This window comes from Equus asinus, chromosome 8 (genome assembly GCF_041296235.1).
Source record: "Equus asinus isolate D_3611 breed Donkey chromosome 8, EquAss-T2T_v2, whole genome shotgun sequence".
Taxonomy (NCBI): Eukaryota; Metazoa; Chordata; class Mammalia; order Perissodactyla; family Equidae; genus Equus; species Equus asinus.
The window spans coordinates 63,469,717-63,488,750 of NC_091797.1; the positions used below are offsets into that span (position 1 = coordinate 63,469,717).

The 19,034-nt window shown below is 38.8% G+C and overlaps 1 protein-coding gene across 2 annotated transcripts in view; it reads left to right on the plus strand.

Moving 5' to 3' along the window:
• The window catches only part of LYRM4 (LYR motif containing 4), a 159,216-nt gene that overhangs the window by 30,714 nt on the left and 109,468 nt on the right, over positions 1 to 19,034 (plus strand). For both annotated transcript variants that reach the window (XM_014860189.3, XM_044773311.2), the window contains exon 2: positions 16,028 to 16,148. In XM_014860189.3, coding sequence (XP_014715675.1) covers positions 16,028 to 16,148 — 121 coding nt within the window. The remainder of the gene's footprint in view (positions 1 to 16,027; positions 16,149 to 19,034) is intronic.

The following is a 19,034-nucleotide window of genomic DNA, read 5'->3' on the forward strand; positions in this document are numbered from 1 at the left end:
AAAATGAAACTATTTTGCAGATTTCCGATCCCTAAGGTTTTGAATGCTAAAATATGAGTGGTGCAGTATAAAGCTCTTCATATTTTACCAGTTAGACCTGGTATCTAAACAGTTATGGTCAGCATCCAAAGAGCAGCAATTGCTGGAACCTTGGACCTAAGCAATAATAAGAAGAATATCAAATTTCGAAGGAAAACATGCAGTGAGATATAGTAAAGAGTTTTATTAGCAATGTAGGACATTCCTCTCCTGCACGTCTCTACACTTCTGTCAAGTATCCTGGCTCCTGTCGTGTAATGACACTCAATTGCCTGTTTTTTCCGTGTCTTCTAATCAAGGCATGCTCTTAAGTGTCCAGAAAGTGTCACCACCCTGGAGAATCATGAGAATTTCCAGGAGCTCGGCTGTCCAGTCAAGCAGGCAGTTTTGGCACAGGAGCTCTGTGTAGTGACCACAGACATGGAAGGTAACGGGGACAGCCTGTGGCCAGGTTCCTTCAGCCACAGTTGCCCTGAGGGGAGAGATGTAATATGCCCGCAGGGAAAGACTCAGGTCACCGGTCCTATGGGGCGAGTTAGGTTTATATTAATCATCAGAGTTTATTTTGAGACTGCATTTCTAGTTTGACCTACCGTGTATACTTTTTTCTTGTTTTGGCAAATAAATGCCAAGCATCATTCTAATGTTATTCAGTATTAATATGAAAAAGTAGTATGATAAATAGTAACAACTTGTAAATGCAAATGTTTACTCAATTTTCTTCAGTCAAAGTCCTCAAATTCTTTAAAATAAAATTAAATTCTAACACAAACACCTACTAGATGATTCACAGCGATGTTAAGGAAATAAATTATGTAATGCACGGAAATATTTTGACCTACTTAGAAGAAAGATGCAATAACAAGTTATTTGTATTGTAAATGGCTGAGCAAACAAACTTTATTTCAAAGCAACACAGCACTCAGATCAAAATAACCATCCCTTTATTATGGTGCATGGTATTCCATGCCTGATGCTGCTTATGACATCCCAGGAGATATAGAGGTTAATTGCATTTTTAAATTCATAGAATTTTAGACTAGACAAGACTTTAGCGATGCCTTTTCTCTATGAAAGGCAAAATTAAAGCTCTCCAAAGGGGGAAAAGGCTACCAGATTTTGTCAGTAAATCCAGGGATATGATTAATGTGTTAATTTGCATAAAATTACATATAGAGTTCAAAACCCTTCAACTCCAAGTAGGCAAAGTAAAGTTAGCTAATGGGCTGCCTTGCCCTGGATTCAATCTACTATTCAAGGATTGAGAGAACAGAGACTTAGCTGTCCCTTGCTGTCCTTTCAAAGCCAGAATAGTCAGGGGAGGCTCACCAAAGTTTTGACTGTACTTTGCTGCCATAAACTCCAAGCCCCAAGACCTTTTTTATTTACCTCCTGGTTTCTAGTTTTCTTGCTATATACCTGAAATGTTTTTATGTCAATTTTTTTCCTTCTGAATGATGTATCAAATATTCTGCTGTTTCATACATTCTAGGAAGGGGGAGGGGAAAGTGCTCTGCATTTTTTCTTCTTTTTTTTTTTTTTAAAGATTTTATTTTTTTCCTTTTTCTCCCCAAAACCCCCCAGTACATAGTTGTATATTCTTCGTTGTGGGTCCCTCTAGTTGTGGCACGTGGGACGCCGGCTCAGCGTGGTTTGATGAGCAGTGCCATGTCCGTGCCCAGGATTCGAACCAACGAAACACTGGGCCACCTGCAGCGGAGCGCGCGAACTTAACCACTCTGCCACGGGGCCAGCCCCTTCTTCTTTTTTTTTTGTTGAGGTTATGATAGTTTACAACATTGTGAAATTTCAGTTGTACATTATTGTCAGTCATCTTATAAATGTACCCCTTCACCCTTTGTGCCCACCCTCCACATATGAGTGGAATCATACAGTGTTTGTCTTTCTCTATCTGGCTTATTTTGCTTAACATAAAACCCTCAAGGTCCATCCATGTTGTTGTGAATGGGACAAATTTGTCATTTTTTATGGCTGAGTAGTATTCCATTGTGTATATCTACCGTGTCTTCTTTATCTCTTCATCAGTTGATGGGCACCTGGGTTGCTTCCACGTCTCAGCTATTGTAAATAATGCTGCAGTGAACATAGGGATGCATAAGTCTCTTTGAATTGCTGATTTCAAGTTCTTTGGATAGATACCCAGTAGTGGGATGGCTGGATCATATGGTGTTTCTATTTGTAGTTTTTTGAGAAATCTCCATACTGTTTCCCGTAGTGGCTGAACCAATTTGCATTCCCACCAGCAGTATATGAGGGTTCGTTTTTCTCCACAACCTCTCCAACATTTATTTTTTGTCTTGGTTATTATAGCCATTCTAATGGGTGTAAGGTGATATGTTAGTGTAGTTTTGATTTGCATTTCCCTGATGATCAGTGATCTTGAGCATCTTTTCATGTGCCTGTTAGCCATGTGTATATCTTCTTTGGAGAAACATTTATTCATATCCTCTGCCCATTTTTTGCTCAGATTGTTTGATTTTTTGTTGTTGTTGAGTTGCATGAGTTCTTTATATATTATGGAGATTAACCCTTTGTCGGATATATGGTTTGCAAATATTTTTTCCCAGTTGGTGAGTTGTCTTTTTGTTTCAATCCTGTTTTCCTTTGCCTTATAGAAGCTCTTTAGTCTGATGAAGTCCCACTTGTTTATTCTTTCGTTTCCCTTGTCCGAGAAGACATGGTATGTGAAAAGATCCTTTTAAGACCAGTGTCAAAGAGTGTATTGCCTATATTTTCTTCTAGAGGTTGTATGGTTTCAGCTCATACCTTCAAGTCTTTGACCCATTTTGAGTTTATTTTTGTGAATGGTGTAAGACAATGGTCTACTTTCATTCTTTTACATGTGGCTGTCCAGTTTTCTCAACACCATTTGTTGAAGAGACTTTCCTTTCTCCATTGTATGTTCTCAGCTCCTTTGTTGAAATTAGCTGTCCGTAGGTGTGTGGTTTTATTTCTGGGCTTTCAATTCTGTTCCACTGATCGGTGTTTTTGTACCAGTACCATGCTGTTTTGATTCCTATAGCTTTGTGGTATATTTTGAAGTCAGGGATAGTGATGCCTCCAGCTTTGTTCTTTTTTCTCAGGATTGCTTTAGCAATTCAGGGTCTTTTGTTGCCCCATATGAATTTTAGAATTCTTTGCTCTATTTCTATGAAGAGTGTCATTGGGATTCTGATTTGGATTGCATTGAATCTGTAGATTGCTCTAGGTAGTATGGCCATTTTAACTCTGTTTATTCTTCCAATCCATGTGCATGGAATGTCTTTCCATTTCTTTTTGTCATTGTCAGTTTCTTTCAGAAAAGTCTTGTAGTTTTCATTGTATAGGTCTGTGGGGGACTGGAATTGGCCACCTCAAGATATGTCTCTTGGGCATGAGGATTATTTCAGGCTGGTTACTTGTTTTTTTTTTTTTTTTTAGGAAGATTAGCCCTGAGCTAACTACTGCCAATCTTCCTCTTTTTGCTGAGGAAGACTGGCTCTGAGCTAACATCCGTGCCCATCTTTCTCTGCTTTATACATGGGATGCCTACCACAGCATGGCTTTTGCCAAGCAGTGCCATGTCCGCACCCGAGATCCAAACCGGCAAACCCCGGGCCGCCAAGAAGCAAAACGTGCGCACTTAATCGCTGCACCACCGGACCGGCCCCTTGGGCTGGTTACTTTTAAAAAACTGCAGACAGGAAAGAAACTCTGAAAAATAGAATTTACTTGCTCTTTGTTAAGAGATATTTACATTGTAAAGGAAATCTCCATCTGTAAAGTTGTCTCCCTCTCTGTACCAGGCAGGAGGGATGACCTTATCTCTAGAAACTCTTATCAATGTGGAAGGCAAGGACTCAAGTCTGCATAATAACCTGACTCTTGTTTACTGTACTTGTGTGGTAATCTCCCATGACTGACACCCCCCACGCCCAACATCCTCCTTTGTCTTTAGCTGAAGATGATATTTAAGGTGGTGGCTTCTGCCATTTTGGTGAGTTGCTCGGGTTGCCTGAGCCTCTCCCGTGTATACATGTTATGAAGGTTTGTTTAATTTTTTCCTGTGTCTGTGTCATGTGAATTTAATTCGTTCTCTGGCCAGAAAAACCCAGAGCAGATAGAGGAAATGTCTTCCTCCCCTACAGGTCTTTCACTTCCTTGGTTAAATTTACTCCAAGATATTTTATTCTTTTTGTGGCGATTGTGAATGGAATTGTGTTCTTGAGTTCACTTTCTGTTAGTTCATTATTAGAGTATAGAAATGCAACTGATTTATGTAAGTTGATTTTGTACCCTGCAACTTTTCTGTAATTGTTGATTATTTCTAGTAGCTTTCCAATGGATTTTTTAGGTTTTCTCTATATAAAATCATGTTGTCTGCAAACAGTGAGAGTTTCACTTCTTCATTGCCTATTTGGATTCCTTTTATTTCTTTTTCTTGCCTAATTGCTCTGGCCAAAACTACAAGTACTGTGCTGAATAAGGGTAGCAAGAATGGGCACCCTTATCTTGTTCCTGTTCTCAGAGGGATGGCTTTCAGTTTTTCCCCATTGAGTATGATGTTGGCTGTGGATTTGTCATATATGGCCTTTATTATGTTGAGGTACTTTCCTTCTATACCCATTTTATTGAGCGTTTTTATCATAAATGGATATTGGATCTTGTCAAATGCTTTCTCTCTGTCTATTGAGATGATCATGTGGTTTTTATTCCTCATTTTGTTAATGTGGTGTGTCACATTGATTGACTTGCATTTTTTTGCTATGTGAATTATCCTTAATAATATGTTGAGCACAAGCTAGGTGACTTATCTGTGTCCCCTGTGCTCTTTCAGCTTCCTTGCTCATTTATTCTTGGTGATGACTAATGGCAGGAGGAAAGGATAAAACAAAAGACGTTTTATTTGGCTTCTTTTTAGCAGCACTGGTAGGAAACTTCAATGAAGAAATTTAAGTTTAACGACCAAGAGGAATTTCCACTGCTGGTGCTTTATTTTTCCCGTAAAGTGGAAAGTCCAGAATTAATGGAATATTCTGCCATAGATAGTTATTCTCTATAATTTTTAAATCATTTAAAGGTCGTGTCTTTTGGCTGGTTCACAGTATAATTTTAAAATAAAATTTAAAAAATTATATTCTGTAGCCTTTTAACCCTTATTATATGATGAAAATTTGAACATGCTATTTTGGTACTAGGTCACACTCATTTCTGGTAGGTGGAGGGAAAAAAAGAAGCCAGAAAATCCCATCGCTGCACTCAGAGCTTTTATGTCACAGAGATACTTTTAAAACGAATATGGCCAGTTCCGTAAGAAGACAATATGTAGATGTGAGGTCAGTTAATACCTGAGGATTATCTTTGTTTTTTCCCTCACAAGAGTAGTTTGCAAGAGTCCACAGAGGAAGGACGTGTTCATTTTTAGTCCAGGAACATGTGCGGAGGGGACTGTGGGTCTTAGCTGCAGCCATCAGCTCTCAGATTCCAGCTTGCGGGGTACTGCACTGTCTAATAGTCACGTCTGCAACCAAATAACAGAGAAGCCGGGCCTCACCACTGCTTGATCTGTATGCCTTACTGCAAAAGAGCTAGACAGCATTTTGTGGGTGGCCTTTACTTTGATAAATTGGTTTACATGTTGAAAAATCTTGTTTGCAACAAAATGTCAGTGGCTATGAAGATAGGCCAAGTGATAATTAGAAATTTAATTCTGATAAATTATAGGTTAAAGATCTTAAACATTTTAAAGCACCACAAAAGGAAGCCTGGACAGAAATGGTCCCAAACTTTTCCTCTAAGGCCTGAAGGGAGTACCTGCTACAGGATGGTGGTGCTTTTCTTTTTTTCCATTACTTCTATTAGGTTTTTTTTTTGGAGACAAGTTACTTTAAAAAAAAAATCTCCAAAGAACCTCACTTAAAATTTGCAGATATGTACAATTGTTTTTTAGGTCATATCATAGTGTGTGGAATATACCTTTCCTTGTTGGTACGTAATTTTTGGCTTTTTATTTTGATAGATATAGTCTGTTAATTTACCATAATTTCCTTGACTGTTTATTATTGAACATTGAGATTAGGACTTGAATCCTGCAGAAGGGGTTGACGGGGTCGGGGGGGGGGGGGGGGGGGGCGGGATCGCCTCAGTTCTAAGAACTGGTGCTTTCAGAAGTTCATGACCTTGGGGGAGGAAGTTCCTAGCACCACCTCCTGTGAGCCCTGGAAAGTTTTCCTTTCTCTCTTTGCCCTTCTGTTACACTCACCTGTCAAAACTGCAACTGTGGATTTCCTCAGACATCTGTCTTTTCTATAACTTCACCTGGGCGGTTGAACACAGCTGGAGAAAAATCACTTGGTTTGGCAAATTGGTACCACCATACTGGATGTTACCAACCTCGACTGACCCCTTCTTATTGCTTAGCAAGTCCTGCAGTCTGCTCGTGCTCTCAGTTTCTGAAATGATTGTTTTAACCCCTCTTCTCAAACTTCCAATCCTCCTCACTCTTTCTTTTTTCTCATAATTTTGTTTTCTGATGTATACCCTAGAAGCCATAACATAAAAGAATAGACTCAGTTGTCTTAGCTAATTCCACTAAATTTTTTTTTAATTTGTTTGACATATTTTTTAAATACCTTGTGTCCTCCTATTTTCTAGTGAGATACTGTTTTGCCTTTCTAAAATGTTAGGAAATATTCCTAATTTATTAAACTCTGAATTTATTTTGTTACTAGTTAGCATATATAAGCCATTAATTTTCATCCAAGTATGGCTTTGATGACATTCCAGAGATTTTATGCCTTATCTTTTTCATTATTTTACAAATGTTTTCTTATCATATAATGAATTTATTTCTAGGCCTAATTATTATTTTTGAGTATATTTTCAAGAATTTTGATTTTTTTCTCCATACGTATACTACATTGTAGTCATAAGTCTATGCTCATGTTCTTGCTGAAGTTACTAATGACATCCTCACTGCTAAATTCCTTGGGGCTCTTTTTAGCCGTTGTCTTATCCTTTCTAGGACTTTTGAACAATCTTATCTCCTCTCCGCTCTTAAGGTTTGCCTTCTTGTCTCCTCTCTTTCCTGCCTGTACTCTGACCTCTCTGCCTGCTCTTAAATATTGATACTGTTTCTCCAGGTCTCTGCAAAGCTAGCTTCTTTTCCCCTTCTACTGCTTTCCTCGGAACAAATTCATCTACCCCCATGGTTTTGCCTCAGTCTTGCTTGTTGACGATTCTCAAATTCATTGCCAGCCTGGAGCTTCTCGCCGGAAATCCAAAACAATATTTCTGGCAGCCTGCTGGACGTTGCCTCAATATAAACTGTCTAAAAATAAATTTGCTGAGCTTATTGGTTTTATCTACTAAATACTTCTTGATCCATCCCTTCTTTTTCCCCATGGCACTGCTTTAGTTTAATGACGCATAATATATCTCACCTGGCTATATGTACTTATCTAAGTGTTTTCTTTCCCCAATCTCTTCTCACATAAATTTAACCTCCTTTATTGCTGATTTCTCTTTATTGTGGTATATTACTGATTTTATTTTTTCACTAGGAACTTAAAAATTATTAAGAAATAATGGTTACTGTAATAATTTAGAAAGCATAAACTTCAGTAATCAAAAGTAATTATTGTTTACATGCTGTTATATTTCCTTGTAGTTTTTCTATACCTGTATTTTCCATAATTGAGATCATCCTGAATATAAAGTTAGATCCTTCATTTTAAAACACTTAACATTAGAAGTAAAGTCAAATTCATACTCGACATCTTCTACTAAAATAAATTACAGAGATCAAAAAATTAAACGTAAAAAGTTAATCCATAAAAGTTCCCAAGAATACGTGGGTGAATGGTTTTTGTAACCTCATAGTAGAGAAGGCTTTTGTCCATATGATATGATATGTAACCTATAAGCCATAACATAAAAATTAATACACTTGACTGCATAGAAACTGAACTTTTCCACATGACAAAAACACACACACATTGTAAACAAAGCCAATTAACAAACCAGGGAGGATATTGCAACTCCTCACAAAGGACTCGCTTCTTTTTTTTTTTTTTAAAGATTGGCACCTGAGCTAACGCCTGTTACCAATCTATTTTTTTTCCTTCTCTCCAAAACCCCAAGTACATAGCTGTATACGCTATTTTAGGTCCTTCTGGTTGTGCCATGTGGGATGCCACCTCGGTGCCATGTCTGCTCCCAGGATCCGAACCAGTGAAACTCTGGGCCACAGAAGCTGGAGTGCGCCAACTTAACTACTCGGCCACAGGGCTGGCCCCAGGACTTGGCTTCTCAAAGACCTTCTTAATCAAAAAAACAAGTAACTCACTTAAGAAAAGGCAAAGGATATAAATAGAGAAATACAAACTTATGAGAAGGTAGTCAGTATCATCCATAACAAAAATGTAATTAAAAATGTAATACTGTTTTTCACCTGTCAGATTAGCAAAGATCCAGCAGTTTGATGATAGATTGTGTTGGGAGACGGCACACTTATACATTGCTGGTGGAAGCGTAGATTAGTACAACCTCTATGGAGAGAATTTTGGCAATATTTTAGTAAAACTATAAATACACATATCCTTTGCCCTACCGCTTCCATTTCTAAGAATTCCGGAGAGGAGAACTAAGGGACGGCAGTGTACCGTCTGAGGGATGGGGGTCCAGGGAGGGGAACCAAGGGACGGCAGCATGCCGTCTGAGGAATGGGGGTCCAGGGAGGGGAACCGAGGGATGGCAGCGTACCGGCTGAGGGACAGGACTGGGAGGGACACCAATACTTCACCTTATACCTTTTTATACCTTTGACTTTTGTACCTGTGACCTTAAGTTTTTTGAAACATCTATGTAAAAAGCTACATAGTGACAATTTATGTAGCTACTTCTCCATTGTTGAACATTTAAGGTTGTTTCTATTTTTAATGCTTATAAATAATTCTATGATGGACATCTTTCTGTATACATCTTTGTATATGTTTTAAGTTATTTCTGGAGGATCACTAAAAGTAGAATTACTGGATAAAAGACTATGAACATTACTACACATTATTATGCTATTTTCCCCACAGGAAGTGTACAGTTCATACTCCCAGCAGCAGGATGAATGTGCCTTTTGTTTTTTTAAAAAAAAAATTTTTAATTCTGCTAATTCGGTGAACAGAAAATTACACCTTGTTTAAATTTGCATTTCTTTTATTATAACTGAGACTGAACATTCACATATCTGTATCTATCCATCTCTCTAAATTGCCACTCTTTGTGCTCTCTTGTGAATTGCTGTTTCATGCTTCTCCCTTATTTATTGTGGTCCTAATGTCTTTCTACTTGATTTATTTATGCTATTTATATGCTAAGGGTATTAATCTTTTGTCATATTTGTTTCTAACTGGGTTAGGTCTTTAAGGACGAGTAGGAGTTAGCCAAGGAATCAAGCTGGAGAAGGACACTCCATGTATGGAGAAATACCCGGCCCAAAGGAGGGAGAGCTAAGAAAACTGCATGTCTTTCCACATGACCAGAGCTGGTGGGCCATGCTGGAAGTGGTACTTGATGGAGTGGGATTGATGAACAGGACTATACATACATCCATGCTAATACTTTTGACCCTTATCCTGAAGATAATGGAAAACCATTAGGGAATTTTAAACAGGGAAGTATACAATAGGTTTTATTAACAGCTGCCCCAAAACTGAGAAGCTTTGGTCTCCAAAGTAGGTTTTCTGATAGTAACTCCAGCTCCTCACTCCACAGCAATTCTCAGTGGTCACTCTCCTCCTTTTTAAATCAATTAAAACACAATTATTTCACGTATTCTTGCTGTGTATATCAATAACTCTTTCCCTTATAATGCTCTCAACCACTTACCTTTTCTTAAGACATGCTTGGCACTTGAACTATTTGTAGGAACAGTTAAAGTAGTGTGGAGAGAGATGATCTTTTTAAGCTTTGTAATGCCAGAGACAGGTTTTTTTTAATGCCTTTTCAAATGGATAACAACTTGGCTTATATCAAGTACTTATCAGAGATTGGATAGAGTATATCAGCCTCTGGAGGAGGCATAGCTTGGTGTTGAACTTCACAGGGTGTAGTCAGCTGGGTTCAGAACCTAACTCTGCGACTTATTAGATATGTGATCTTGGCCTAAGTTTTTTAATCTCTCTGAGTCATAGTTTGTTTATCTCATTTGTGTTAGATGAGATAATGTATATCCAGTACTTAGCACAGTACTCTGTGCATGACACCTGTATTATAAATCGTAGATATTACTTTGTTATTCTTCAGACCCTCAAAACAGCACAACAAATGACTGAAAATCAGTCCTCTTCTTGGCGGATTTTGAAAACAGGAATCTGAGGATATACTTATCTATATTCCAATTCCATATTATCTGCTTTAAGTTCTTACTCTATCCTTTCTTAAAGTATTTTTTTCTCTGATCTTGGGGTGCAGGGTTTTCTGAGTAAATATCTTGGCGTGTCCTCTAGATGCTAAATCTCAGTGAGTCTTCTCAATTTTTTATAATCACTTCTGGGACATTTTCTTCCTTTATAACTTTAATTACATGCTCGGTTCAGTTTGTCACACTTATTATTCATAGGTTATATAGCTTTGTCTTTTTTTGAAGGTTAATTTTTCTCACATATTTCTTACCAACTTATTTAATTTTTCTATGTTTTAGATTTGATTTTCTAGTTTGTTGTCTATTTTGTTTTATATAAAAGTGTTAATTTTTATTTCCTTCAGCTGTGTACATAATTACTCTAGCATTGCAATCTTTATTTTATGTTTTCCTTTCTTGTCTTTTTTTGCTTTTCTTAAAAGTGGGCAAATGTAATATAACTCCTACACTATTTATTTTTTAATTTTTTTAAAAAGTCAACCTATTGAGGAATAATTTACATACAATAAAATGCATCCATTGTAATTGTACAATTCAACATTTTGACAAATATATAGGCATATGAAAACGCCACCCCCACAAAAATCTCTTTAGCCTCTTTGTGTTCACTTAGAATAGCTTCAGTTTCCTCTTTCATCTCTTTGTATACAGATTTCATCCCCCACCCCTCACTGAAGCCAATAACATTGTTGATCTTCACAGTATCCCAAGCACCTTGCACAGTGCTGATATGTAGGCCTGATAAGGCATTCAATATATATTTCTTCAATGAATTCTCATTGCAAATTTTGTAATCATTACCTTTCAGAGTTTATTTCAGTCTTTGTGCTGCAAACTCTTTCATTCTATTTCTTATTCAATTTCTTAGTTTTTTTTGTTGGGTCTTTCTTATTGGTTATTGGTATTTTTCTTGAGTGTCTTTTTAATATTGCCTATGATATTTCAGGAAGTTCATTATTCAGTAAATGTTTATTGAGCATCATCTCTGAGCCAGATACTTAAGATCCAGTAGTAAACAAGAAAGGTAAAAGTCCCTACTGTGTGGGCTTTACATTCTAGTAGGAACTTACATTCATAAGAAGGACGCTCTCTGCTCTGTTCCTCACTCTATTATCTACCCAGAGTACTTATGACCTTCAGATGGTCCCTGAGCTTTCTCTCTATTGGTGTTACTATCCATTTTATTATACACCACACACATATACACCATAATCACAAGGCTGTTGCATTAGTCTGAGAGATAACAGCTTGAACCAAGATTAGGGTCGAGGGTTTGGAAAAGTGGAAGGTGATTCAGAAGGGATGTAGAGGGTTGAAACAGTTAAGATTTTGTGATTGACCCAATATAAGGAATTCGGGAAAAGGAAAGAATTTAGAATGATCTCCAAATGTCTGACTTGGACAATTGGCTATATGAAGATGCTCCTACCAAGGAAGGAAATACTGGCCATTGAGGGCAAGGGTAAGGAAGATGGTGGCTTAAGTTTTGAACGTGTTCAGTGGGAAAGTCTGTAGTGGGTATAGTGGGTGCCTTTTGCTGCAAGTCCAAAAGGCGATTGGATTACATAGATCTGGAACTTAGATGGGGGTGTGGGCTAGAGAAAGATTTGGTAGCCAATGGCATATATATGCTATAATCAAAACCTTGGACACATGCAATTAGTAAAGGAGATTGTATTAAAAAGAAAAGATGTCCAATACAGAGCCCTAGAGAATGCAGCATATAAGAGGCAGAAGAATAAGATGAGCCCACAACGAAGACTGGGTAGAAATAGCTAGGAGACTTTAAATAAAATTATTTTCAGTTATCTAAAATTGGTGGCCCATATATGCACTGAGTGCTTTTTAGATATTAAGGCTTGATGAATCTTAAGTCTTGTCCTCAAGAAGTGAGCAGACAGCATCATCGTGGAGGCATACAGGATGATTTTGTTAGATAGCATGGCCTCAAAGATGTATACAGGTAAACCAATGATCCGGAAGCAGCAGTAGAATCCAAGAACACCCTGGCACTCTCCTCCCAGCCCCGTGCAATCTGGAGGCAAGGCAGAATCAAGCAGCTTCTTAATGGCTGTAAAGGAAGCACTGTCTTCAGGAGCAAGGCACATTTGAGTTAAGGCAAGTAGATGGAGGGTATGTCCTTCTAAGCAATTGAAGGAATTTGGCCCAAAGAGGCCAGTAGAAAGGGTTGAGTTGTTTTGTTACTGGGATACTTGACTTGGAGTTGGGGAAGGAGGAAAAAGCACAGGTATTTTTACAGGATGGTAAGCAGAGAAACCAGCATGTTGGGTGGTGATGAAGGATGACAGAAATGAAGGGTGTTATATCAGCTGGTTTCCAGATCATACCTTTCAAATGTTAAAACCAACGTGAGCCTCCAAGTGCTAAGGAGGCTGAGATGATTATGACCTGCATTTGGCTGATAGTGGTTCTGGAAAGGGTGAAAGTGAAGCGGGACCTCAGGCATTACAGAGCTTTCATTACTGCTTGCTGTATTGTTTTAGCTGGGAAATAGTGATGGGTGTAAGAATCTCATAAGGGAGTTTGATCCTTGCAGTGGTGAAAGGAAAGCCAGTAGAAGAACTTGTGTATACTTGGAGGTCTGATGGCAGATCGAAGGTAAAGTCTGGGATGGAAAAGAAAAGCTAAATGGGAATCTCCTGCACAAAGAAACTCTGCAAAGCTCCAGGAGGGTAGAGGGAGAGCGGTGATTAGGTGAGCAGCATAGCCTTACTCTTTCTGTGGATGCAGTCTACTTTCTCATAGTTGGTAGCTGTTGCTGTTGCCCTGGATGTGTTAATTTTTCATGCTTTATTTCAAACAGCATCTGACTCATATTAGGATCATCCTAATGTAAAGCATTGTGTAGCAGCTGGCTGCCATTTTCATTGAAGCATCTGCACATTTTTCTTTGAAATGTTCTTACTCAGTGATACAGTCAAGAGGCTGATGGCTAAAATGTGTTCAAGGGTAAATGGTCACCCTTAGTAGCAGTGAAAAAAAATGTAAATGATAAAAACCAAGGCAGGAGCAGGATTGAAATAATTGATGGTTAGCTCTCTCCTACAAAATTGGAAGATTCAGCCAGATTTGTGATACCTTCAGAACATTTTGATCGTTTGGAATAAGAATGCGTACAAATGAAAAATTCTTCATGCAGTAGGAGTTAGTTTTATGGTTCTGAGCCAGTGCAGTGTCTTCTCTTGGGGTGAAAGAAGACACTTTGTATTTTAGACAGCGATAAAGGAGGAAGAGCAAGAAAGAGAGGAGGGAACCATCATGTCAGTCATGTCAAATGAGCATCCAAAATCAGAATGACAACTTTCAATTGCTTTAGACACATTTAATTTGAAGATCTAGAGCTTTATGCTTTTAGATATGGACTTTGGAGATTTGGGGAGACAAGAAGAATACACAGCAGAATATTTAGAATGCTGGACCTTAAGTTCAAGTGATATAAATTGTCCAGTGTCTTAAGCTGTTTTCTGATTTCGTTAAACTTTGGAAGAACTAGGTCTTTGCATTCCAAGCCATACTCCTTTTTTCCTAGCTATTCTGGGCTAGTCTCTAGCTTTTAGAAAAATGGATTTAGTAATGACCAAAAGTCCATGTGGCGTCCTCAGTGAAGAATTAAAACAATGAGTGATTCCCTGAAGTAAATTCCTGTTATAAAACCAGTTCTGCATATGAAACAAAATATTAGAATTAAATTCTTTTTTCCGCTCTCCACTCCCATCACCAGCAAAAGAGAAACTTTTGGAGGAATGTGTGAGTGGGAGGAAGAACAGTGGTGTTGTGTTATATAAATAACCATTACGCTGGACAAGAAAATAAACCAGAAATTGCTTTTAGGTTACCTAGCTACTATCTAATATTTTGTTAGATTAGCAGCTATACATGAGGAAAATCTATATTTAATATAGTCTATTAGTAAAATCTTCCCACATGCCTTTTTAAGTGAATGAGCCCGTTATAATATAGCGTCTGCTACTACAAGGATTCCGTTTCCAATCACTGTCGCCCTAAGATTGATACTGAGCGCCCAGAAGCTCCTCTACAGATAATCCAGTTGGTTCATGTAGGATTAAGATGACAGTCTCAGTAGTGGCTTATATCCTAAGAAGTGCAAGTTCCTAAACTATCTTCCATTCTCCGTTATGGTTCTTAACATTACAGGATTTCATTTTACTCTTGCTTTTAAATGCAAGTGGGCCTGATTTTTGAATTTTTAATTTAAAATTTATTTTTATTTTAGAAGTTTATCTAAAGCAAAATTAGTCCTCTCTCAAAGTTTCCTAGTAAGTTGTATCCATCTCCCAACACCCTCCCCCCGCAACTCTCAAGGAATTATATCCCCCTTCTCTCATTTGTTTGCCTCTGATTCCATTCTTCTATTTCTAAATGTTACTAATAGTTTCATGTGAATTCTTTACCTGGTGTTTAAAGTTAAAAGCAGAGTCATCTGAGATTATGAAAGGACTAAGGAAAATCATGTCTGATGTGTCTGACTTGGGCTGCTTCTCTTAGTCCCTTGTCTTCAGTCTGGTGTAGATGGAGTGGGTGTAAGGGTTAGGGCCTTGACTGAGTGTGGGACCGTATCAGGTTAAGAACTCTTCAATTGTCCAGACTATTCTACACTCTCTACACACATTGTGGTGTGACCCTAAGGACGCAGGATGAAGGTGAGGCCGTGATGTGAGGAGAGGGGAATACTGATTGCATTCAGCTATAACAAAAAGAAGAAGAGCTTTCTGTTGTTGAGTCTTTCTGTGCACCAGGTTCTGTGCCACATTTCAGACACGCATTATAAAGCTTAATCCTCCCAGCAGCCCTGAGAGGTAGGTGGTATTGTGCCTATTTGACAGATGAGGAAACAAGCTTATGGTAAGAAGTTTGTCCAAATTCACACAAACAGTGGGAGCTGGAACTAGAATTCAAACCCAAGCCTGTCTGATTTGAAAGTCTTGCTCTTGACTGCTGTCCTGTATTGCGTGTAATTTATCGGGGTGGGGAGGTATGTGTGTGCGTATGTACACACTTTAAAGATGGAGAAAAGCATTTTGGTGTAATCTCTGCTCTTCACTGTGGTAGGATCTCACTGTGGATTTTTACATGTTATATCGCACAAGAGGAAGAAACAGCCAGAAGATGAGACAATTGGAAAGCTGACCAGAGTTCCGCATGGGTCACTGTCTTGGTGCATGCATCTGTGACGCGTCATTTCACCTCTTAATTCTTGCTTTGTCTCTGTATATTAGAGGTCAATTATCAATGTTAATGGAGGGAAGCAGACGTGAATAACTCGAAAGAACCAGTAATCTAAGGAGCATTTCAGTAGCAGTTTGCCATATATATGTGACTTGTTTGGGGTAGATTTATTTCCCTAAACCTGTTTACTTAGTCATCCCAGAATAGTAATGGATGGGTCTGTCCCAGGAGCAAAGATCAAAGTAGATTATCCATAGGAGAAAAATCAGACAGTTAATTCCTAAAGAAAGGCTTTTGAATTCATTTAAAAGCATAGCTTCAGACTGCTGACACCTTTTCTTTTTTTTCCCTGAATTGATTTAGAACTTACGCTGTCAGGAGGATAAGAGATGCCTTCAGAGAAAATAAGAATGTAAAGGATCCTGTAGAAATTCAAGCCTTAGTGAACAAGGCCAAAAGAGACCTTGAAATAATTCGTCGACAGGTAAGATGGTTTGGTGTTGCACTATTTTTCATTAAGAGCTTTAAGCTTTGACATATCCCCCTTGATTGGACATCACTGCTTTGGTGTTTATAATTTACACCACAGGATCGTGAAACTCCGTTCCTTTTACTCATATAGACATAGAAAGGTGACCTATCATGTTACTGAATTCAAGGAGAACATAAAGGAAAATATCAGCTTTCTAGACTTTCCAGGGAATGCATCCTTCTGGGGAGCTGAATTCTCATAGTTTACTGGAGGCTAATGCTATAAGTATGGGAAACTTTAAAAAATTTGTCTCTTTGTAAGATCCATTACACATTTATAGTGGATAGTCAAAGAGTATAAATATATTCTACTTTTCCTAGTATTTTTAAATAATTAAAAATATTGCCCTTTTCTTGAAGACATCATTATTGGTGATGAACCTAAATTTTATTGCCACTTGGACAGCACAACTGCTTAGATACTGACCCCATAAAGGCCCCTGGAAGGTGTTTTTGTTTTCATCTTGTAGAAGTGCCAGGGATCACCTTGATTTGTGCTTGCTTTTCTCTTTCTCATGAGGTAGAGCGGAGCATCTGCAACAGCATGGTCTCCTGGGTAATGTGATATGTCCATCTTTCTGCAAAATTAGTTAATCCAAAGGCTAAAGTAGCCTGCTATCGATTGGTTTTCTCACTATCTAAAGAATCTTTGATTTGGCAACAATTATTCTCTAAGCTCCATTTCTGCTTCCATTCGTTTTTCTCTCTTATTTGCAGTAAATTTGTTTATAAAGTGTAGAGGGGAAACCCCTCACCATTTTCCTAAGTTCTGCTAGTGTTTTGGAAAGGGCTTCTTTAGCATCATCAGGAGATGCCATCCTGGCTGACATTATATCATATAATATATGACATATATATATCAGAGATGTACATGTATCTCTGACCCTTCTTAATGCTTGTCTCTAAACAGAATTCAAAAAAGAACCATATTAAAAACTCTAGTTTTCATTTTATCTCAAAATTAAAAGTCTTGTTATATTGTCTGCATAATGGAACAATCCCTTCCAGAATAACATTTCAGATTCTGATAACTCATTGAGTTCTACAGTTACCTAGCGATAGAAGAACTTTGCCACATTCGGACAAGCCTGGGAAATGATCTTTAACTAAAGGCATGAAAAGATAATAGGATAGTCAGAAAAAGAAACTGATCTGCACGTTTGCATATACTTTGATAGTGGCAGATATACAGTTGCTATTTCAAAAACTCTAGAATGATGGTGTTTTCCAGTGATTGAATTTTATGGGCTCCTTTAGCACTGGTACTTGGAAAAACAATCAGCCTGAGTCCTTATTTTGCATAAACTTAGAGAGGTTCAAATTTTTGGCACTTTGCAGTGTAGAAGCTGGTAAGCATCTCCAAAACAGGCTGGTTTGATCTTTTAGTGTAAGCTTGCTCAGAGTAGAAACTGCTTAGAGAAGGAGACCTGTAAGTAATCTGTGCCACCTTTTCTTCTGTTATATAATTGTCCAGTCACCTCTTAGTTTGAAATGCTAAAACTACCCTTTCAAAAAACAAACAAACGAAAACCCTAGACTGGGCCATCTTCAGACATCCCCAGTAAATTCACACTTGAAACAGACTCAAACAGTAGAGCTGCTGGCATGTGCTGGCGTCAGGGCGCCCTCCCCAGGACAGCCTGGCAGGTGCACCTTCCTTGATGGTGGGAAACGCATGCTGCCTACTTGCGGGCCAGGGCTTCCATATTAACCAGTAGAGCAGCAAGTGATTAGGTTATCTCTGAGGACCCTCCTCAGAGAAGCCCTGACAAATGAAAGCATTCTCATTCCATTGGAGAACTGGTTAGCCAGTTATAAGACAGCAACTGGGAAGTTTCTCTTCCCTTCCCTTTCACATCAAGACTATTCCTGAATCCAAGCATAACATTTGTCGTCGTTAGCTTCTGAGACGTAGTAGACTCCTGAGCCACCATGCTGTCAGCTGGTATAAGTTGACGTTGGCCTAAAGGCCTAAAATGAAGTAGTGTCGGTATTTTTTTTGCACTGACCACTATAATAGCCTTCTAACTTTCCTCCCTGTTTTCCCCCCGGTAGTCTGTTCTTCACATGCTGCCAGAGTGATTTTTTTTTTCCAGGGGAAGGTTTGCCCAAAGCTAACATCTGTTGCCAATCTTCCTCCTCTTTCTTCCTTTTCCCCCGTGAAGCACCAGTACATAGTTGTGTATAGCTGTAAATTCTTCTAGTTCTTCTGTGTGAGCTGCCACTACCGCTTGGCTACAGACAGACGAGTGGTGTAGGTCTGCACCAGGGAACCAAATCTGGTCCACTGAAGCGGAGTGTGCCAAGCTTTAACTGCTAGGCCATCAGGGCTGGCTCCAGAGTGATCTTTTTTAAAAGGAAAGTCAGAGCAGGTTACACTCCTGCTCAAAACCCTCCAGGGGCTTCATAGCACCCAGACAGTAGAATCTGAAGTCCTTACCAGTTCACAAAGGCTCTCATTGCTCTAGTCTCCCTCATTCACACCCTTTCAGTTACCTTCTTGCTGTCCCTGGTACACCCCCACCTTGTTCCCATCTCAGAGCCTTTGTACCTCTGCCTGGAATAGTCTCTCCCCAGACCTTCACATAGCTCAATTCTGCCTTTCACTCAGGCTTTTGCTCAGATTTTGCCTTATCACAAAGGGCTTCCCTGACCACATTATCTAAAATAGCCTTCTTCCGGGGGCTGGCCCCGTGACCAACTGGTTAAAGTTCTGCTCCACTTCAGCAGCCCAGGGTTCACGGGTTTGGGTGCCCAGTGCAAACCTACTCCACTCATCAGCCATGCTGTGGAGGCATCCCACATACAGAACAGAAGAAGATTGGCACAGATGTTAGCT